Source organism: Rousettus aegyptiacus, unplaced genomic scaffold, assembly GCF_014176215.1.
Source record: "Rousettus aegyptiacus isolate mRouAeg1 unplaced genomic scaffold, mRouAeg1.p scaffold_m13_p_1, whole genome shotgun sequence".
NCBI lineage: Eukaryota > Metazoa > Chordata > Mammalia > Chiroptera > Pteropodidae > Rousettus > Rousettus aegyptiacus.
Window position 1 is genome coordinate 179,297,567 of NW_023416284.1, and position 23,130 is coordinate 179,320,696.

At 49.4% G+C, this 23,130-nt stretch overlaps 1 protein-coding gene across 5 annotated transcripts in view; it reads left to right on the top strand.

Annotated features, from left to right (window-relative positions):
* Window positions 1-23,130, top strand: part of ZDHHC14 (zinc finger DHHC-type palmitoyltransferase 14) — a 213,930-nt gene that overhangs the window by 146,168 nt on the left and 44,632 nt on the right. For all 5 annotated transcript variants that reach the window (XM_016162747.2, XM_016162749.2, XM_016162751.2 and 2 more), the window contains exon 3: window positions 11,182-11,340. In XM_016162747.2, coding sequence (XP_016018233.1) covers window positions 11,182-11,340 — 159 coding nt within the window. The remainder of the gene's footprint in view (window positions 1-11,181; window positions 11,341-23,130) is intronic.

A 23,130-nucleotide genomic window follows, 5' to 3' on the forward strand; every position in this document is an offset into this window, starting at 1 on the left:
ATCCTCAGAGAACTCTGATGAAATTTGAGGGAATTAAAACTTTGCAGAGACAAAGCCACCTTTATTTCTTTTACATTGAAGGGCAAGGCTTTGGCAAAATACGGTATGGCAAAAAATAAGATATTCATTTTTATCTTGCTATCAGCATGTTTTGGATTAACTCAGTTAAATTAAAAAGATCATAGCTACTAAGCACTGTTTCTTTCTTCCATCTTTAATTGCATTTATTAGCGAGATACGTATAACGGGCCTCTAAGAGAGCTTTCGACAGCTGTGAACATCATCGCATCTGACAGTTCCAGGGCTTTCCATGAATTACAATATCTTGAATGACAGGCACCCAAATTATTATAGCTTATATGTGGAGAAACTCAGGCCAGTTATCTCCACTGGCTCAAAAATAAATACATAAGTAAACCCCTTGTTGCCATCCTTTGTTCCAATCCTCTGTAATGTAGGCTTCCAGACCTATTTTTACGAATAGTTGGGTTTGTACTCATGGAATTACTTTTGCCGCAGAATGAAGGTTGAACTTGACCTTCTGTAGTCACAGGCGAGAGCCATGTTCACAGGCCGGGCCTGACCACTCATGCATGGCTCAACTCTTTGAGAGCACACAAATGAGGACAACATCTCTCCTTCGATGACGTTTCATTTGATGGGGACTTTCTTACCTCTGACTCCAGACCACAGCTGTTGTTTGTCATGCTGCTTTTCAAACTGCCCCCACCCCCCTTGAACCAGAGCACAAGACAAGGGGGGCCCATCCGCGTGAGCCAGAGTTCTGCCCTTGCCCTTTGCGGGACATTCGGTCGTGTTTAGTTCTGTCCAAAATGTCCATTAAGACATTTGGTCCACGATAGTATTTTTTTTTTTAATGTATAAATACACCCAACATATAAATAAATGTTATAGGCTCTTTGAACTCAGGGACGTTTTCTAAGTGTGGATGTTTTAGATAGGGCCAAATTTCAAGGAGCTTTTGGTGTGGACCAGATATCTCCAGGGACATTTGGACAGGGTCACATGTCTGCGAATCCTCTCGCCTGTTTTGGATAATGAGGTTCTTTGCAAGTTTTTCTTTGAACAAAACGTTCTTCTGTTATAAATGCAACAAAAACGAACAGTTTGGGAACCCGCCCCGGCTGAGGCATTAGGCAGCCTGTCCGCGATTAACTGGATCGCATCGCCGCTCTGAGTAAGGTAGAGCTTTGTAAGCGGCGTGCAGCTTTCTCTCCAGTGTCTTCATTCTTAGCCAGCCCTTTAGATTCCCAGCCAGCGCTACGGCAGCTCAGCCTGAGTTCAGCTGTTCATGCAGCTGTTTGCCATGGATGCCAACCCTATCTCATCAGCTGTACGCAGGGAGCTTTTCTAAAATCACGGATTCTTCACTCCTACCACAGGTAAAAATCTTCGGGAGTAGGGAATCTACATTTTTCTAAAGCCTCCCAGGTAAGCAAGCTCACACATATGTACTTGTCAGAGTACCGAAAAGGAAGCGGGTGGGGATTTCCCCGGGCTTTTGTCCTGCTTGCTAACAGGTGTTTGCATCTGTGACTTCTCAAACATGCGTGTGTGTCTGAATGACCCAGGATTGCTCATTTCTAGCTAACTTCCTGGTGGTGCGGATGCTGCTGGTCCATGGAGCACACTTTGAGTAGCAGAGCCCTAGTCAGGGTGCCTTAGCCACAGCACTATTGATATTCTGGGCTGGATAGTTCTTTGCTGTGGGACTGTCCTGTGCATTGTGGATGTTTAAGCAGCATCCTTGGGCTCTACCCACTACATGTCAGTAGGATTCCCTCCCACTGTGACAACCGGAAATGTTTCTAGACTTTTCTGTCTGTGGTCAAATTTCCCCTGGAGGGGTCAAAATCACCCCGGTTGGGAATTACTGCCCTAGGCGATCTTGATCATTAGCCAAGTTTAAGGTCTATTATTAAATGTGATTTGTTTGTATACTTTCATTATTAAAAATCCATACTCAGGACTTATCTGCCTTCCCTAGAGTATAAGCCACACACACACAAAAGCAGAGGACTTATCTTATTTACCACTATATTTGAAGCACCTAGAAGATTGTTTAGCATATAGTAGGAACCTAATAAATAATCGAATGACTGAATGACACCAGCACTGAGTAGTGTATGAAGCTCACTCTTTGAGGCTACCTTTTTCTAAAGCCCTAAGCAGTCAGGTTTTCACGAGGCTAAAAAGTGCCTATTAAAGTTTTCATCTGACAAATATTTTGTCCTTGACAAAGTTCTCTCTGAAAGGAGAAGCATCCCACAACCCTTTGATGACCAAGCCCAGAATAAGCCCAAGTCCTCTGTGGTTCTAAACCATCGCCTGCAACTCAGAACAGCTTCGTGGTCCGGGAGAGGCAAGGTCAAGTCTGAGCCATTGGTGAAACATGGCTTTGTCGTCCACGCTCACCGCGTCCCCCTTTCTTCGCCTGCCACATTCTCACTGCCCTTTGACTGTTTTCACCACTTATACCCTCTTAATATGCGGGTAGGGGGCTTGGGGGCTCATGTGCAAAGTCACAACACCATCGACACTACTCTTCTTTCTATCGCTCCGTCTCCGAGCCAGAAAGCATCCGGGCCCGGCCCGCTCCGTTCCTCTTCCTGAGGATTCGACCTGCAGCCACGGTCCCCATGGCTGGCCGTGTGTACCCTATTTGCTCATGAAGGCAGGACCACAGAGTGGGTTCGGCCTCATTGAAAAATGTTAGGATCCCCCACCCACGCCACCCCCACCCCTGCCTCCAGCAAGGGCTGACAGGCTAATCTTTGTATATGTGTACGCCCCAGGTGGCCTTCCAGACCCCTTCCCCCAGGACTTCCCCGACCCCTGCCCTCTTCCTGCCTGCATGAAGGCTCCCTCTCCAAGTCTGAGCATCCTTAGATTATTCTGCTCACTTAAGGATAAGCCTGTGGTCTGTCACGGGGGGCAGCCCCATGCTCTTCCCCCCTCTGGGCACATGGTCCGAGCGTTCTGGGCATGGCGGTCAACCCGTCTGGCCAAGCACCAGTCCTGGCCGGGCTTCGTTCCCAGTGCTCCCTGTCCAGCCCAGAGGGAGTGCCGTTCCCCCAGTCTTCAGTCGCAGCCACTGCTCCCTTTGTCCCCGGAAACCCTGGTTTCACTCCCACACCAGCCCTTCCTCTGCGGGCGGCCAGGCAGCTCTTGTCACACGGGAGGGGAGTGTTCTCAGACAGCGCGAGGGCCAGGCGCACTGGGGACGCCCTGGGCTTTCTCTGCTGCCGGGCCCCTGGCACCTTGCCGTGCTGACGCCGAAGTCAGTCTTCCAGAGGGAACTCAGTATTCTCGTTTCCCGAATGCGCACGACAGACTGAATGACTCAGCAACTCGGGGCCTCCCTCCACCTCCCCAGCATGCCTCGCTTCTCCATCCAGGGGTGCCCAGGGCTCAGCCCTGGGCCCTCCCGCTATCGGACGCCTTCTCACCGCACCCTCTCTCCCACGCCATGACCAGGCCTTCGTCTCCAGCCCAGGCCCTTCTCTGAGGTCCCGTTCTACGTCTGCCCCTGCCCACATGTATTCCCTCACAAAGGCGATCTCCCCGGGACTCACCCTGGTCATCCGCCTGTGCCCTGTTTACCACGTCTGTGAATAATCGATGTTACCCTTTGCTCCTGGAATGCACCTACTTCTCTCCATCACCCAGTTTCAGCCTAGCACCCTCCCTGGCCTGTATTCCAAGCCTCTCCTAACTGGCCTAAATCCATTTTTTGCTTCCCCTCCCCGCAACCCATCTTTGAGATTGCAGTCGACATGATATTTTTAAATCCCTACCTGATCACATTACTGCACAGCATAGAACCCTCCTTGGCTTCTGTATTCGGGTTCTCTGGAGAAAAAAACAACAACAGAAAAAGTTAGATTTATCTTTAAAGAATTGGCTCATGGGATTGTGGGGGCTGGCGCCTGTGAAATGTGTTGGGTAGGCCGGCGGGCTGCGAAGTCCGGCAAGAGCTGATGTGCAGTCCCGCGTCCAGACTCCAGGGGGCAGAAGCCTGGGAACATAGGCAGAATTTCTGCATTGCTGTCTCTCCTCCTCCTTTGAGGAACCTCAGTCTTGGCTCTCAAGGCCTTCGGTTAATTGGATGAGGCCCACCCACTTTATGGAGGGTAATCTGCTTTATTCAGAGTCTCCTGATTTAAATGTTAATCTCACCTAAAAATACCTCCATACTGGTGTTTGACCAAACAACTGGGCACATAGCTTAGCCAAGTTGAGACATAAAATTAACGATCCAGTTCCTTTTGCACTTAGGTTGAGGGCCAGCATCCCAGACGTGACCGCAAGGCACTGGGCAGTCTAGCCCCTGTCCTCTTTCTCTCTGAGAGTCTCCCTGTCACTCTGGATCCTGGTCACGCTCCCCTCCCTTCGGTTCTTGGATACGCCACCTGCCTTGTGTTTTGGGGCCAGTACACTGTTAGCCCCTCTGCCTGAAATGCCTTGCTCCCAACCTGCAGTGTATGTGTGCACACACACGCACGCACATGCGTGCACACACACACACACACACACACTGTCTAGAGAAGTCCTGGGGACTTCCTCACCCTTCAGTCCTGGTTCAAATGCTTCTTCCTCTGGGAAGAGCCCCCATACCAGGCAGACTTCCCTGCTTCCCTGTCGAAAAATAGCACAATGGGTAATGATGCGTTTAGTCGTGTGATTATTTAATTAGTATCTCTCTCCTCCTCTAGACTGTAGACACCTTGAAGGCAGAGACCAGGTAGGTCTGTGTTGCCCACCAGGGAAACTCCAACACTCATAACTGTTGAGTGAATGAACAATCTGGAAAAAAGTAACCAGGCCCTAAATGTCACATGTCGTTCCTTTCTTGTAGCGAGGGTCCCCATCCCCCAGGCTTCAGACTGGTACCAGTCTGTGGCCTGTTAGGAACCGGGCCGCACAGCAGGAATTGTGCAGTAGGGGCGCGGGTAAAGCTTCGTCTGTATTCACAGCCGCTCCCCAGCGCCAGCATCACTGCCTCGGCTCCGTCTCAGATCCCCAGGCATCAGATTCCCACAGGAGCCCCGGTCCCTGGGGCCACTTAGGTCGGGTGCCGCTGCCTTGTCCGACTCATTCCGGCAGACGTGGGGCCTGCCTGCGGCTCTGGCTTCCCCACATCCTCTTGCCTGGCTCTCTTGCTCCTGCTTTCTGGAGCGCTCTGCTCTTCCTTGAGATGTGCCCGCTAAGCAGAGATCCCCCCCACCGGCCCCCACCATGTGGCTCGGGTTCGAGACTGCCTGTGTGAGCCTCACCTTAGGCATCAACTTCATCCCTTGAAAACGCACATTTGAGACACACCGACACAGCAAAGCTCTTAACCAAACGAAGAGGACTAGGGACTCTCGCTTCTTCATGAGCCCTCATGTGCATATTTGTTCCTAAACATCAATGGAGGCAAAGCTGTTGCCATTCAATCTATTCATCAGAAAACAGTCACATTTTTACTCTCGTGAGTGGAAACCTGACCAATGTCTGTAGACAAACCAGAATTTACTCTACTTCCCCCCACCTCAATACTTAAGGTTGACTTGTCTAAGATCTAATCATTAATATTTTCCTATGATCTTGGACTGGAAGCCAGGAGTCCAGCTTTCATGGCCCTTGACCGTCTTCCTTTATGACAGATCGGCCAGTCCAAGGTTGGGCAGTTTCTGCCCCAGATGTCGCAAAGCGCCAGAGGAAGGGGCCGGATGAAAACTGCAGACCCGTCAGCTCCTCCGGCCGTCCTCCGGCGTGTGCAGCAGATACGGTCACGGAGACCTGAGTCTGCAGCAGGTCACACTCTCCCTGCGACGTCTCCTTCGTGGGGAGACGCTCTGTTTTCCTTCCGGCTACGCACCTGTTAGCAGAGCTTCCTCCCGCTTTGGCGGACGCTGGCGGATGGTCTGTGAACCCAGACAACCAGGGACGCCACTGTTCTGGGTCCTCTTGGAAAATCTACAGCTTTTGAAAATTGGGATTCTTCCCTTTGCCTTTTAAAAACCCAGAGTTCAGTTACTGTATACAGTCGACCCCTGTTATCCGTGGGGTAGACCCTCAGAAGATGCCCAAGACGGCAGATAGCACTGAACCCTGTATAGACTATGCTTTTCCCTATAGACACAGACCTCTGATCAAGTTTAGTTTGCAAATTAGGCCCAGCGAGAGATTAACAGTAACTAATAAAAAGATAAAAGTGATTATAATATATAGTATTAGAAGTTATATGACTGTAGTCTCTCTCTCAAAATACCTCACCGTACCGCACTCACCCCTCTTCCCGTGATGACATGAAATGACGCAGTGCCTGCGTGATGCCGTAAAGTGAGGTGCCCGGAACAATTTAAAATGTAGGAATTGTTTATTTCTGGAATTTTCCACTGAATATTTTCAGACCACAGTTGACCATGGGTAACGAACCCATGGAAAACGGAAACGTGGATAAGGCAGGACTTCTGTAGGGCGAAGGTCAACGATTTCAAAAGTTCCGCAGTCTCATCCCTGAATTTGGGGCAGGAGTAAATAAGACGGCAGACGAGCGGGGCTCCCAGGACGCGCGCTCTCTAGCATTTTCAAGAAAAGATGGCTTGTTTGGAGAGTGGCTCCGGACTTGGCACAGGCTAACGGACAGCTGAAAGCTTAGTGGACTTGCAGTGCCGTGTCCCTGAGCTCATCCTGCCCTCTCCCCTTCCTCTCTCCTCGGCTCCCCAAATTCTCTGCCGCAGGCCGACTGTGAGGCCAGTGCTAGACTAAGGTTCTGTTACTGCTTCTGTTTCCGCTCACCAGTTTTGGGGGAGGGCGCCTAATGAAGGAAAAGGACATTGTAAGCTTTAGAGCTTTCTTTCAAAACGCTTGTGTATAAAAATGTCCTTGAGAAACACTGAGTCACATAAACATGCAGAACTGTTAGCGGTTTTTTCCCTCCAAATTCTAGTGTTCTTTAACCATGAGTTATTACAGACTTCCATTGAGCTTTTTCAACAGCTGTATTTAAACCACAAAGAGCAGCCCTAAGAAGCAGAGGCACAATTGTTGCCCAAAATGAAAATCCAAAATGCAAGTAATGGAGGATTAGAACAGGAAGGCCACCTTGCATGCCCTGTGATGCGGGCCACGGGTCCTCGTCATCCCCAGGGATTAGAAACAGATTCCATGAAGGCTGCTGGCATCCGTCTAGATGGTAAAGGGGACGCCTTTGTTCCCAGGTGGGTCTCAGGGCCTCGTCGCTCACCTCCGCCCTGGGCACAGGCGTGCCTGGACCCCACTGGTCTGCAGGATTATGTGAAAGAACAGCGCCTTAGTGTCACCCTGCAGCAGAGAGCTGCCCACACGGCCCAGCCCTCCCAGGTGACATGGACCAGCTGTGGGAGAGGGGCCTCTGGACCAGCAGCGGCTATGGACTCATTTAAGAGGAGTGACAGCCTCAGAAGGACCTTGTGGTGGGCATTCCTGGGGAGGGAGGCATCTCTGGACAGTGGGCGTGGAGGAGTTGGGGCACCAGTTCTGTGCACCCCAGCATCGTGGCTCCCTACCTGCCAGGACAGCAGGCAGTTCCTAGGGACCTACTTGTGCTGGACACCAGGAAAATAAACATGGGTAAGGCATGGTCCCTGCCCTCGAGCGTCATCTGGGGCAAGAGGGAAGTTAATCCTCATGCCGGATGCACTGGCAGAGATCCTGGTCCTCCCTCCAGCCCATGGACACCACCCGCAGAGGAAAAGTCTGTTTCGTTCCTGCTGCAGCATCCCCTCGAACCCCTCCACCCCCGCTCCCAGCACAGGCCTGGCACCGCATAGCATAGCGCAGAGCTAGTGACTGGATAAATAAACGAGCCGGGTACAACGCGAGCCCAAAGGAGGAAACAAGCAGCTCTGCTCTCAGCACGTCTCCGCAAAGAAGCTTGGGCTGGACCCGGGGGAAAAGGGTTGTCCCCACCGGCAGCAGGACCGCAGGCCCACGTGGAGAAGACGTCCCGTGCGGACACGGGGGAGTAGAGCGTGGGCGCTTCGAGCACTGGCTCTGCGTAAGATTGTGCTCCCAGGAGAGAGGAGGCCGGGGCGGGGGCCGGGGCCGGGGCACCGCTGCGCCTCGCAGGAGGCCCGGAGCTTCTTTGTCAGACTTGCACTTAGAGGGCAGGCTCTGAAGGCCATCAGGAGAGCAGGCCGGGGCGGGGTGCCCGGGAGACATTCATCAGACAGCCCAGCAGGACCCCCACCGACTCCTCCCCCATGGACATCTCTGCCTATTTATGGGTCCTCCACTGCCTCTGGCCTGGTATTTTGCTCAGAGTAAATCCTTTAAATATCAGTGGACTTTTTTTTTTTTTTTTTTCGTTCTGGAGTCCTTCAGTCACTTGATGATAGCATAACTGGTCCCCAAATCCTGGTCATCTTCTTCCATTTCTTTGACATAAAGAGCTCTCCAAATATTTAGTCAAAGAGTTTATGGGTTTGGTTTAATTCTTCAGCATCAGTTTACCATGTCTGCCGAATTCTGGGCTTCAGCTCACTTTGTATCAGAGGTTTAATCTTTCGGAAGTGTATGAACTGTAGGATCACTAGAGTTTGTCTTAAGGAGTACTAGCAGATACTGGCTTTTTCAAATCGTGACCATTCGGTCATCATTCTAGTGTAGGTAAGTTTGTCATCCCTGCTTTTCCAAACACGTCCTGTGACAAATCAGTTGTCAAACTTTTCCGATTAAATTAACTCAAATATTAGTGATTGGATTGTTGTTTTTACACCTCTTTGTCTTTCTAGTTTTTCTACCCATGTTTGCAAGAGCTAAATAGGCACAGCAAACCTCACAGCTGAACGACATAAGGCTGGTGAGGTGACAGTCATAATTAATTCAGGCTTCAGTGGCACCCAGTTGGCACCAGTAAAGATCTGACCTTATCTTTGATGTGTCTGTTCAAAGCCTGTTATTTTTACCCGACGCTCAGGGAAGTACACAGCCGGGCTGTCTCTTTGTCTTCTCCTTATGACAGAATCTATTGAGATGCCTTCCTCTTCCTTGCATATATGTGGGCGCTCAGTGCCTGTCCAGATGCCTACTGCGCTTAGCACCATTCCACAGGGCAGCCACCTGGGGCGCCAGGCAGGTGGGGCACATGCCAAGAGAGGGTGTCCTGCTTGGCAAGATCGCCCGGCATCGTTGGGGTGGCTCCACGGATGTTTAATTATTCCAAGTAGAAGGGTCGTCCCCCCAAAGAGGCAAAGCAGCAGGGCTGCCGCTCGCTTTTCCATTTCCCTGCCCTCCATCCTGTCCCTCACAGGTCCCCGGACTCTCCTCCCTCTCCCACAACCAGCGTCTGGAGCTTTCCATGAATAGTAATCGCTCATGAGGTTCACCCTGCCAGCGAGGCCGGTGTACTCACTAAGACCAAAAGCCTTGGGCTAAAGGGCTGCGGGCAGATTCCAGGCCTCTGACAGCCCCTTAAAGAAAATTGGGATAAAGGTGGGGGCGGGGTGCTGAAGTCATGACGCGGGAGTCATGGGTTCTATCAGTGAGTGACAGCCGCCCTGCCGGGGGGCAGAGGGGCTGTGCAGATGCCACCAGCTGTCCGAATCACCAAGCTCTCCACGGGAAAACGCCTGGGCGGCCGGGACTGATTGGCGAAGCGACCGTTTCAACATGAGCGAAGCCGTGTTCTCTGAGTTCTCTGTCACGTGCGTGAGTGTATTTGGGTGCGTGACAAAGAGGAATGGGAGAGCGAGCGGTGGGTGTGGTGTGTGGATGGGGAGCAGTCACAGGCACCCAGAGCAGGGTTCTCAAACTTCCAAGTGCGGGAACCCCAGGGGATCTTGGTAATTGCAGATTCTGCTGCGCCATCGCCAGGCGGGGCCCAGAACCTGCTTCTCAGATGACAGGGACACTGCATGGACCACACTTGGAGTGGTCCTCAGCTTTGGCTGGAGAGTCCCATACCTGGAGAGCTTTTGAAACCCCCTGATGCCAGACTGTCCCCCACCAATGAAATCAGAATTTCTCAAAGCAGGACTGAAATATCAGTAGTTTTGAAAACTCTCCGTGTAACTCCTGCTCTCATCGGTTGAGTTGGTGAGACTCATTCCTGCCACTTTGGAAATTTCCAGAAGTATGTTGCAACTCTTGCTGTCTGATAGTGTGTCCCTTGAGTGTGTATGGATTAAAAGGAACCAGCTTTTAATGATACCAGCTCTGTTTTGAGAGAACACCGTGAATGGCCCGAGATTCCCTCTAGCCACCAGATCTGCTCTGCCGTGTTTATCGGCCACAGAGCCCTGGGTGAAGCCTCATAGATATTCCTTCTCTCCTCCGTCCACCTGTGGCCTGTACTTGACTGCACAGCTAGCTGCCCAGATGCCTTCTGGCAAGTCTCACGGGGCTGTGAGGGGTCTAAACGAGGATAAAACTGGATGTTTTATCTTCCTGTAGAGCAGAGATTCTCAACCTTGCAACACGTTAGAATCACTCCAGGCGACTCTGATTTAATGGGTCTAGGGAAGGGGCCATGTATTACCGGAGTTTTACAAGGTCCCTGGGCGATTCTAAGGGAAAAGAACCAGACTGTAAATGAAAGTGAAACTTTAAAAAAAAAAAATAGACTATTTGTATTTTATTCAACATTTTAAAAACTGTTCTAAATAAAGATGGTGATCAAACGAACTATAGAAATTATTTTTAAAATATACACTTAAAGATTTAAATATATATATATGTATTTAACTCGACATGCCCCCGTATCCAATACCTGGTATTTCTGAGGAGGGCAGCGGGCAAAGTGGGCAGATTCTGGAGCCGGATTTGGACTTGAGTTTGCGGCTCCGAGGTGACTCAGGGAGTGAATGGGCGGAGCTTGGGGAGGGGCCACCGGGTGGGCGGGGCCGCGTATGCTTGCACCCCATTGGCCAGAGCTCAGCACGTGGTCACCCACCTGCGTGGAAGAGCAAGCACAGCCCCAGGCTCTGGCAAGAAGCGCCAAGGTTATGGGGCGGCCGGTCCCCCCGCCATTTGTATGTCTGGTGCCAGAAGCCTCCCAGAAAGGCACAGGTGAGCGGAGGCTGGGTGTGGGCGCTGCACTTGGCGACGCCGACCCCGGGCCCCCTAGGCGCGAGCGCCCGCCAAGGTTAAGCGCTACGTTAAGGGCGTCTGCTCTTTTTCTTTTCTCCACAGATATCGCAAACGGCACCAGTTCAGGGGGGTACCGCCCACCTCCCAGAACCAAAGAAGTCATCATCAATGGCCAGACTGTGAAACTTAAATATTGTTTCACCTGCAAGATTTTCCGGCCCCCTCGTGCCTCTCATTGTAGCCTTTGCGATAACTGCGTAGGTGAGTAGAAGCAGAAATCGCCTCCCTTCCGCCTCTAATGCTTGTGCAAAAATGCCTGCAGCTGACGGAGCAGCTGATCTCCTTTGACTAGACCGGCGCTAACAGTCAGCATGGGTGTCTCTTTAATCCTTGGAAACTGAACAACTCAATAATAGTTCATTTGTGGCCTGTGAGTGGCCTCCTGCCCCTATCCCTTTCCCCGAGCTTATTGCTACCAAATCTATCTCTTTTTTTTTTTTTTTTTTTTACATCCTGCACCCCTGCTCCCTACTGGTGCAGTGCCCTAAGGCCTTCTCCTCCTGGGGCACCCACACCAGAGTGGGGGTTCTTTGTTCCCTGGAGCTGCCAGGCCAGCAGGCACTTGAAATAAAACCCTTTCACCCTTGGGTCCCTCCATTGCCCAGCGAGCTGTCTGCACGTAGAGCCAGATGAGCTTTGTGCGTTCTTCCAAGTCCTTGGGGGTCGTTTGGCATGGGGAGCCTGAGGCCTTTCGAGCATAAGGAGAGGACACAAGGCAGAGGCCGGGAGACCTGTGAGCCTGCAGTTAGCGGTGTTTCTCTTCCCAGAGACGTTACAACCTCCCCTGTGTACTTGCTGTCCCCAGGACAGACTAGGGAAATGGGCAGAGGGGACACAGTGGAGCGCAGAGGTCCTCGGTTGAAAGACTCGGCCCTGCCATTGTTAGGCTGTACCCGACGTGGGTCCAGCCCTGTGCAATTATTTGGCAAGCACTTCCTGTCACTTCACAGTGACAGCCGCTGCTCACACCCACAGACCACCTTCTTCCCTGGGCTGGAGCTTCTTAGAGACGAGCTTGGCACAGAGCTGGCAGGAAGCCTACGGTACAAGAAGGGTGGTAAGAAGCTTTGCCACACTGGGGAGGCCCTCCCTCCGTCAGCCCCAGAGCCTGCTTCTAAGAGAAATAACTATAGGTATCCCTGGGCAACAGGGCACAGCCTCCTGTTTCCTCCTATGGGAAAGGACAGAATACCTCAAAACAAACCTTTTCCCTGAGTAGTAACACCTTATCGATTGCCAGCACTTTTTCGAGTCGACTGGAATTCGTAGGCTCAATTCTTCTTCAGGACAATAAAATGTTATAATGTACTTCCTGTTGTGCAAAGCACTTTTTCCTTTTCTTTGTCTGAAATTTACTTTATTCTAACTTTAGTAATCTACAATTTGTTGGAGAGTCCATTATTTCTCTATCGGGCCTTATCTTGGTGTTATTAACTTAGATAGATTCCTTGAGGCCTTTGCCCCCCAGGGGAGCAGCGTGGAATTCTCTCGGGTCTTTCCCAGGTAGGAAGTGGCCTGTAGTTAAGAGCCCAGAATCTGGTGCCACGTGGCCTGGGTGCAGACACAAGCTTCGTGACTGAGACGAGCTACTTCAGCTCTCTGTGCCTCGATTTTTTTGCATCTCTGCACTGGGGTCGGTAACAGCGGTTGAAAGACTGAACATGCGTAAAGCACTTAGAGCAGTGCCCGGCGGAGAGCAAATGCCCTGCGCTTGTTGGCACTGTTGCTATCATTGCTACTGCTCCCTGGAGATCTTTGACTGGCTTCCTCCGGACACTCTCCTGATCTACTGCGGCCTTCTGCAGGTGGGATGCCCACCATGTGAGGTCTTCTATGTGAGGGCACGTCGCAGTTTCAGCAAGGACCCATGACAGCCTTTTGTTTGATTTCTGAGACCCTTCCTGGTGACTCCGGCCCCCAGTGGCCATTCGATGTCCACCTTCAGGACAACTTAAGCCAAAAACAGCGCAGTGGCCTAAACATCTTTAGGGAAACGATCTGTAGGGATTCTCAGGACCCTTTCTAGGTTTGTGATTTTGATGTTACATGGTGGAATATTATTATATGATGGAATAGTGTGGAACTTCTATATTTTTTTTACATAAAAACTTCAGTTATTTTGCATGCTTTCCCCTAGGGGTCTAATGCTCTCATTCTAGTTGGCATTTTTAGGTAGGGATTTTTATAGGCGTTAACTATAAACCCAAAGTGGTTACCGGACACCTCCTTTATCGTTAGTAACAACGTTCACCTGACTGTTCCTATTTGTTCATTTGGATCAGGTGGTCTCAACCCTGTCTCCTGTTTCTAGGCTACATTCCCAATCGTGTTAAACTTTTCCTCCCCATCTCATAGTGTTTTAAAGTTCCCTTGGTATTATCGTAAAACACTTTCTGAAAGTTCATATAATTCTCTTAGTCATTCCCTCCATCACCCATAGGTTTACATGTTCCTTAAAGAACGCTCATGAATTAGATGTAAAATCCTCTTACCAGAATTGGATATCAATCCCGGTTAATGGTATACTTCTCCTGCAGCATATTTAAGGTAATATCCGTTATAGAAACCGCCGGCAGAGAAAATAAGAGCCACTGGTCTAGAATACGCGGGAGCCCTCCTGCGACCTTTCTCATAAATCCAAGTCACAGTGGCAGTCCAGCATTGCACAGCCGAGCACGCGGCGGCCTATAATTGGAGACTCAGAACAGCCACGGGAAAGGAGAGGAGTGGGGGAGCTTCGGGGCTCGAGAGGAGGAACACTGGACGGAAGCACACTGCCTGCAGCTGCCTCTAAGCAGCAGTTGCTGGACCCAGGGCTGGAGCATGGCAAGCCCTGATTAGGGCCCTGCTCTGTGGAGGGCAGGTGAGATAAGCTGCTCACGGCACTCCTGGAAGAACCACCCACGGTGGTTCAAGCCTACGTAGCTTTGCTTTCCCAGTTCATTATGCTGCGTCTGGGCCTTTGGCAGGACCCATTAGCAGACCAGCAAATTGGACCTTCTGCACTCAGGAAATAGAGTGGAAAGCAGATGTCTCCAACTGAGAAGTGTAACTGCAGAGTTTGCCACTATCTTATTTCGAGATAGGAAGTTTTTATTGAAAGAATTCTACCTTTTGCAGCCAGGGCAAAACATACAAGGATGTGCAGAAAGCCAGGGAAGGCACGTGTGGCCTCCCTTCCCTTAGGAAGGAAGGGGTTTGGGTTCGTGCTTCCTTAGGCACACAAATAAATGTCGCTTTGCGCTGGGAGAGGAAAGAGGGGACATGCAGTTTCCCAGGCCATTCAGAAGAGTCTTTCTCTTTGTTTAATAAGTTCAAAATGAGAGCAAAGTCCTGGAGAGTCTGTACTCTTACTTGCGGATTCGGGAAAAGCTTTCTTAGGGAGCAACTCTTGCAAATGTAGAGTCAGCAGAGCTTAGTGGTTGGGACATGGCCGTAAGGACGAATCCTTGTCCTGTCATTGGATAATATTGGAACCTGAGCATTTTTTTTTGACCGCCCCTACCTGTTTCCACATCTATGAAATGGGGTGACCCTAAGACAACCTCACAGGTTTCTTTGAGGAGTCAGGGTGGATGGTGCCCGGCATGCGCCCAGTGTAACCCTGATGCCCACTGAGGGCGCAGTAAATGCTTGTCATTCATGCTGTTGCCATGAGTAACGGGAGGAATGCTGCCGTAGTCCCCATAAATCCTGCAGAGAACGAGATCCGTCTGTCCAGAGCGACAGGAATCCCCTCGTCTGTCTGTAACCCGGTAGGGTTTAGATGCTCGGCCGTCCCAGAAGAGAATCTCTCCTCTCTGCCTCTGTCTCTGGTTACCGCTGTTTCTCTCTCTCTCTCTCTCTGACGCTTTCTCTGCCTTTCTGGCTCCCTCCCCGTGTGTTGCCGTCAGTCGCTTCTGCACGTTTGAAGCAGGGCGCTTTGGGTTGTGTGTTCATTCGGACGATCTTTGAAGTTCCAAAACGTTTAAACAACCAACAGCTGGGGCGGTGGAGCCACCTCTGCTCCCAGCTCCGCGGGCTCCCTCGGGTCATCAGAGCAGGAGCAGCCGAGGGGCTGAGGAGCTAGTGCGGGCTGGCGAGGTCCTCCCGGACTCACCGTGTACATTCCCAAGTCCCACACGAGTCCCTTCCACACTTCCCTGACCAAGGTGGCCGCTTTAAGGGAAGTCTGTCCTTTGGTGGGCTCTGGGCCAGTGTCTGACTTTCTCCAGTCGGAAGCAGCTTTACCTTGAGGCTGAGAGGTGGCCTCTGGATCCAGCAGCCACCTGGGTCCCAAAGCTGCTACCCCGTCTGGGCCAAGGGGACCCTCTGTGCACCTGCTGTGCCACATCTGGAGGTGCTGTGAAGACAAAGGAGGTGGCCCAGGAAGCCCCCAGGCTGTGTCCCCCTAGGGAGCTCTCTTCCCTCGTGCAGAGGTGGCCCTGGACCCTTTCTTCTGTCCCGTTCTGTCATTTCTGCTGTGGGTGGCACGAAGAACGTTCGGACGCCCTCTGAGGGGACTCGGCATCCTGTGACTGTTTTCTGGGTAGAGCTCTGCCATCATTTTTAAGGACCCTATAAAGCCTTCCTCGTTCCCCTGCCTCTTCCTTGCTGCGCTCGGTCTCTCCCCTCAGTGGCTCCTTTTGTTGACCCAGCTGCCTCCTCCGCGATGTGGGTTTCTGGGCTCAGATGGCAGATGCGTGTCTCGTCCGCCGTGTGTACCCTGCCGTGAGCTGCCCCTGCCCATGAGAGCCCAGTCACCACTCCACCGCTGTGCTCAACATTAAGAGGTTTCTCTCTCAGATTTAGAATCGCGGCTGCCGTCTGGCGTGGGGCAGCACTCCAGAATTTCCCTTCAACTATGTGTGTACGGTGAGAGGGCTCTCAATTCCCCATAGGAAAGCTATCATTTGAAGAGAATGGAGCACGCTGGCATGCGTATCCTGCCAGGAACCGAAACAAACAGGGCTTTACCGTACCGCCTCGTCTCCGGGATCCTTGCTCTTCACTCCCGTTTAATGAGCACCCGTGTGTCAGGCAGCTAGATGCATCAAAGCAAAAGACAGTCCCCAAGGATCGTTACTAAGAACAGACCAAGGAGAATTCAAGGTAGGAGGCACTGTATTTATCACACTACCTGAGGTAAAGAGACTAATTTTACGTTGGTCAAGAGGGCAATTAAAAATTTAGTCATGAACGTATATGTACCAAATAACATCGCATTAAAATATATAAAGTAAAAGTTGTTTAAAAATGCAAGGATACTTTGCTGTAAACATAATGCCAGTGAGAAACGACAGCACACCTCAGGTTTTGATGGCTCAGGTAGACGAAAGAAAGTAATGAAATAAAGGATACCGATAAATAATAAATGGATATGGAACTTTGTTTCTACAAAGTATACTTCCTTTTTAAAAGTGTAGAACATTTACAAAACTTAATCATTCGAGGCCACAAACAAATTTCCTGCTTCCTAAAAGATGTCACACAGACCATGTTATCTGAGGACACAACTATAAAACTAGAAATCAGTCAAAGATATAATACGCAACCCTAAGCAAATGTAGCATTTCTTAAAGACCTCTTTGTCATAACTCTTGGGTGACGGAAACGTCAAAATGGCAATTGTGGAATCGTTAGAAAATGACAATAAGAACAATGTAAAAGAAAACTATGCCAACTATTTCAAACAATTTCAAGCACACACACAGAAATAGTTAAGCAGAATAGAAATTGCTTGGAAAACGATCAGGTAGCTCATAGAAATGAAGGAGAAAGCCGGAGAACCAGGCTCAGAAACCAGGACGAGCCTGGGGAGGCCGGGCGGCCGCGTGCAGACAGTCACAGCTGCGGGAGGACCTCAGGGGAGGCGCGGGGCCACAGCAAGATGCTCGTTGCACCACCACTGAGTTCCGATTCTGCTGCTGACATCAGCCTGAAACTGACTGCGAGGACCATGGACGGTGGATCCAGAGGTCTGGGTGGGAGCCCCTGGGCCTCTTTCCCTTGCACACCCAGCACCAGCGAGGCGGGAGAGGGACCTGCCCACTTTCAGCTTCTATAGCAGGTGGGGGCGAAGGGTGGGGCCCTGCCTTCCACCTGTTTTTGGATTCTCCCCAAGCAGGAAATTTACTTGGATGGTGGATGGCCAATGAAGTAAAAAGTTTTCGAGAGTCTAGTATAGAAATAAAGCTGAACTTAGAAGCAAATAAACAGAGCACTCATCTCAAGAAGATAGAAAAAGAATTGCAAGATAAATTTAAGGAAAACAGGAAGAAAACAATTAATGACCTAAGAAACGGAAAAATAAGCGTGATGCCAGATCTAAATCTTTGGGAAATAAATAACAAAAAGATAAACTTCTGGTAAGACTGAAAGAGAGAAAATGAAATATAAATAACAGAGAACTATAGGTGAGGTTTGTCGTTTTGTCATTATTGGAAAATAATTATATTATTTTGTATATTGTATAAACTCAACGCCAATTGATTTGAAAATCTCAATGAAACATTATTTTATGGGAAATTAGCCAAAAAAAAAAAATTAGTGGAAAACCTAAATGGACTACTCACAATTAAAAACTGAAGTTTATTGGAGAATTATCCAAGAAAGAGGCTGGGCCCAATCTTATTTCCTAGTCTCTGAATAGTGTCCCAAAGCTTAGAGCAGGTTGGACAGCTTTTCCGTTCGTTTCACCATAATAGGCTAACCCCAAAACCTGACAGAAATAACATGCAAAAAAATTCTCACTTATAAATGAGAATTTATAAACCAACATGATGACATTACACAGTCAAGCGGTATTATAAAAGAATTAGCCATGATGACATAGAAAGGTATATTCCAGCGACCCAATCATTTTTTTTAATGTTACTAAATCTTAATATATCAATAAGTCAAAGACCAAAAAGTATGCGATCATGATAGCAGATACTAAAAAGAGATTGCATATAGGTTGGCACTTATTTCTAACTCTAGAACTCAGGAAACCACGATTGGAGGTGTGGTGGGCAGGATCTTGGCCTCTGTGATCTTCATCCTGTGGCGTTGCTCCTGTGGGTATGTCCTCGTACGTGGCCAGGAGGCTTTGCAGATGCCGTCAGGATTTCTAATCAGCTGACTCTGAATTAGGGAGCGGACCCTGGACTATCCATGTGGGTCCCGCGTCATCACAGGGGCCCTTTAAGAGCCAAGATGGAGACATTCCCAGAAGGAGGAGGATTCAGCTCATGTTACTGGCTGGAAGGTGGAGGGGGCTGCGTGTGTGGGGGCAGGGAACGCCTCGCTGAGCTGGGTGGGAAGGGCGGGGGTCCGAGCCCACTGAGACCTGTACCCCCTCCTTCATGTTAATCGTAGCCCTGACCTGGGCTCCTGACCTACTAACTGACCCAGCTCTAACTGAAAAAATTTTGAAGCAATAAATTCGTGTTGTTTAAAGCCACTGCATTTGTGGTAATTTGCTATGTAGCAATAGAAAATTAATGAAGACTATTCCTTTAACGTGATTTAGAAAAACCTGGTTTTTTAAATTAGTAAAATACTGAATTATATACATTAAAATTAAGAACAAATTAGGATGTCCACTATCACTGCTAATATTTAATATTTTTCTAACTAATGCAATAAGATGAGAAAAATAAACATGAACATATAACTATCAAAAATGAGCAAACAAAATTATCACTTTTTTTAGATGACGGGAAAACCAGCAGTAACAGTACTGAGACAAACATTAAAACTTGTTTTTTAAGTTTAGTAGGTTTAGGAGTCACCAAATAAATACATCTAAATAGGTTACTGTATATCATGAATCACAACAGAAATCAAGACAGATTCCCTCCACAAACTTATTTATAAATGTAATGCACGTCGAGCCAGATGAAATAATTGTAAAGTTCAGGTAAAAGCACGAGCCAGCTATGATAACCAGTAACATTTTGGGAAAAGATCAATGCAAGGAAATGCACGCTATTAGATAGTGTGGCGTCCAAAGCGTGTTCCTAAACCACAGGTCAGCTGCAGAAAGTGACTCAAGAGTCCCCACACAGCATGTGCATGCGTGTACTTGTGCGAGCGACTTCTGCATGGTCCATTTCCATGTTTTGATCCAAAGTGATGGATAAAATGCACGGCTCTTGTTAAAAAGGGCCTTAGGACCTGCGGAGGAAAGCTGTCAGAGAGGAACAGACGCAGTGGGGTGCGGTAAGTGCTATGGGGAGGGGTCTTTGAGAGCCCAGATTTCGTGCGGCCGGTCCCTGTGCCCAGTGTTACAGCATACGTAGGAGTTAGAGCGGGAGGCCCAGCAGGTGGACAGACAAACAGAACAGCTGCGCAGAGGCTTAGAGACTAACAGGGAAGAGCAAGGCACTCGGCCAGCGGGGGCGTTTGACAGCAGTGGACAAGGCCAGTCTCCTGAGATTATTGGGGACTGTGTACTCTTTGCTCCCTGTGCGGGGGCCGCCCCTGAGCTTCCTGTGATGGCGTGGGCTCCCGATGGCTTCCAGATCCTTGGCGTTGGCCTGGTGGTTTTTCTTAGTCTCTGGAGAATTATTCTTTCTTTTTGGTTGAAGCAGTAGGTCCTATAACTAAAATATATGATTTCACTTATATATGTGATTTTACTTACATGTGGAATCTAAAGAACGAAATAAGTGAACAAACAAAACAGAGGCAGACTCAGAATACGGAGAACAAACTGGTGACTGGCAGACGAGGTGGGGTCAGGTGGCTTGAGCGGAAAAGGGGAAGGGATCTAGAAGCACACACTGGCAGTTACAAAAGAGTCCCGGGGATGTGACGTACAGCGTTGGGCATATAGTCAATAATAGTGCAGTAACTGCGTATGGTGCCGGGTGGGTCCTGGACCAACCCGGGGGATCACTTCGTAAATTGTATAAATGTCCAGCCACTGTGTGTGGACCTAAAACTAACAGAAAATAATATTGAGTGTCAACTCTAATTAAAAAGTGAAAAATAAGTAAATAATGTATCAAACAAGCTAATGCTCTCGGCTCCAGGCTCCCCGTCCGTTTTCACCCCTCCCGGTCATCGACCTCCCCGGAAAGTTCCTGCCTGCCTCAGACCGGCCAGTGATTGTGTCCGCACGTCTGACTGAAAATGAATAAGTATAGTCCTGTGATCTTCTAGCCGAAAACCAACTCGGAAGTGTTTCTTTCCCGTAGTGCACCGAGGGTTTAATGGGACTGACAAAATGACAGATAAGTCAGGGAACGTGGCCGTCATTGTGGATGTAACTCACACTTTGCAAGATTGTGGAGACAGCCAGGATTCGTTGCGTGGCTCTGATGAAGCCTGTAGTTTTTTGTAGAGGGGTTCATTCATCGATACAAGAAGCTCCGAGCCAAAGTCACCCGCCTCTGAACAGTGTGGATAAGAACTTGGGGCATGTGTTTTGGGGCACTGACTGATTCCTGGTTTTCTTAGAAGCAGCTCAGGTGTTTTTCAGAAAGGGATGGGGTTTTAATTTCGTCACTCACTGTCCGTGATTCAGTGTTACTAGCTCAAGAGGCAGACGACAGAATTCCAAGCGACCGTCCTCCCTCGTTTGGCCGTAGGATGACGTTCCTCCCTGGAAGCCTTTTCGCTCCTCTTTGTTTGTCCCTGGTTGTCGGTGCCCCGTTTCCCCCTCTTCCTGCCACTTCTCGTTCCCTGCACGTCACTGTCTGTCCCCTGCTCTGCTGTCCGTCCCGCTGTGTCCACGGAGTCTCCGTGCTGCAGCTGGGGCCACAATGTCATTGCAGCCAGATAAGCCCGTCCCTTGTCTGGCGGTCTTTCTCCCCACAACAGGGTCCCCTATGTCCTGCTACCAAGAGTTTCCGCCATAAAAACTAAAATCGCAAAAGAGGGGAGAGAGATGCTTTTGAGGCCATAACCAGAATAAAGTAAAATTCCACAAAGTCTTTCACCTTTCGGAAGAATGTATTTCATATCGTGTTTGTTATGGGCATAAGTACGTGTAAGTAGATATCGGTTCCTTAAAGTGGAATCCCTGTGCCCGCCTGCATGTCAAGGTCGAGAGCCCGGGGACCAGACTTTCTCTGACCCCCTCTGGGCCGATGGCCGCGTTGGGAATGAACGGCTCATCCCTCACAGAGAGCAGCGGCCAGCAGCGAGACCTTCCGCAGGAAGCAGCCACTTCAGCAGAGCACCACTCAGGTGATAAACAGCCCTGAAAAGTTAATATCAATAAATCACTCTCATCTTTGAGGCCTGGTGGGAGCCAGGCATCATAAGTGTTGTTTTACAGATGAAGAGTCATTCGACAAGGCTGTGTTCCTCCTCTAACCCACCTTGGGGCCATCGTCCCTCTGGGTGAAAGCAGAGGTGGAAGTCCACAAAGCTGTGTGGCTCTATCAGGACCCAGGGGTGGACGTGGAGAGTCACGTGGAGGAATCAGGCCATGTCTGTGGAGTGCTTCGCAAAGCAGGCATTTTCAGCCAATCCAAAAGTATTTATTCACCGGCCGTTCTGTGCAAGTGTAAGATGGGCTTCCTGCATTTGACAAGTTTTCGGCCTACTCATGAAAAGTTAACATCATAAAGAAATATATGACAAGGTTGTAGCACTCAGGATATCTAATCTGACCTTAGGATGGTCATGCTAAACCAATTCATGTAAAGAGGAGAAATGGGAGGAAAGGCCGGAAGAATTAGATGGCAGCCACCTTGAGGCCCTTGGATGCCCATCTTGAAAGAAAGAAAAAAAGGAAGGAAGGAAGGAAGGAAGGAAGGAAGGAAGGAAGGAAGGAAGGAAGGAAGGAAAAGAAAGAAAAGAAAGAAAAAAGAAAGAAAGAAAGAAAGAAAGAAAGAAAGAAAGAAAGAAAGAAAGGAAGAAAGAAGAAAGAAAGAGAGAGAGAGAGAGAAAGAAAGAAAGAAAAAGACTCCACTCAGCCACTAGTACATATGCTTGAACAGAACAATCAAAATGTCAAATTTCGCCCTGGGATTTAATCTCACATACAACTATAAAGTGAATTGATGAGATGTATTAGTTAGCGATTGTCCAGTGATGCTGTATAACAAACACTCTCCAAAATCTCAGTGCCTTTTACACAAACAGCACGCCTCGTTCTCGTGTGCTCGTGGGTCGTCTGCGGGCAGCTCTGGGACTACGGCCAGTCTTGGCTCCAGGCATGGCTCAGGCTCAGCCTTCTCCTTAGCTTTGATTCTGGGACCCTGGCAGAAGGGACAGCAACTTCCTGGCATGTTCGCCTCGCGCGGGGTCACCGGACCACGTGACGTGCTGCCCACAAGTGAAGCATCTCGTACAGCCTCTGCACACGGAACATCTGCTAAGACGCCGTTGGCCAAACGAGGCGCGTGACCATGACCTTGAGCGTGACCCGTCCGTGGGGCAAGGGAAGGATATTCCACCTCAGGAGGAAGAGCAGTGAATATTTCTGAAATCACCCAGTGTGTTGGCTACCAGGAGACTTGAAGACTGAAGAACAGTTACTTTCCAAGAAGCAGCCGTGTGTCTAGATCATTTTTGTAAACACGCCGTGCCTCACAGTAGGTGGTCAGCAATCAGTCGTTCACTTGAGGTGCATCGAAATGAAAGTGGCTTCCGGCAACGGATGTGGGAGTTAGCGGAGCAAAGGATAAAACTTACCTTACCAGCCCCGAAGTTTCTTCTGCCAAGATATTTGTGGCTGCACCAGCCGATCCAGCTGCTCTCTGTTGGGCGTTAATAAATGTTTCACAAAATTCCACCCATGTCTTGTAGGAGTTGGGCAGGACTGAGCCGTTAAAGGCTGGACCCTTGGATGGTGAACAATAACCTGTGTGCTTTAGTCGTGAAAGCTTAATACAAGATTTTTTTAAAAGCTACGAAAATGATTGGGTTTGTCGGAATAGGTTAAGTTTTATTTTTAAAAGGTTGGGAAACGTTTTATGTAAAGGACTAATGGAAATGGAAAGATTATACCGAGATAAAGGAAGACGTAGTTATTTTAAAATCTAGTGATACACCTGTGAAAATGAGATTGTC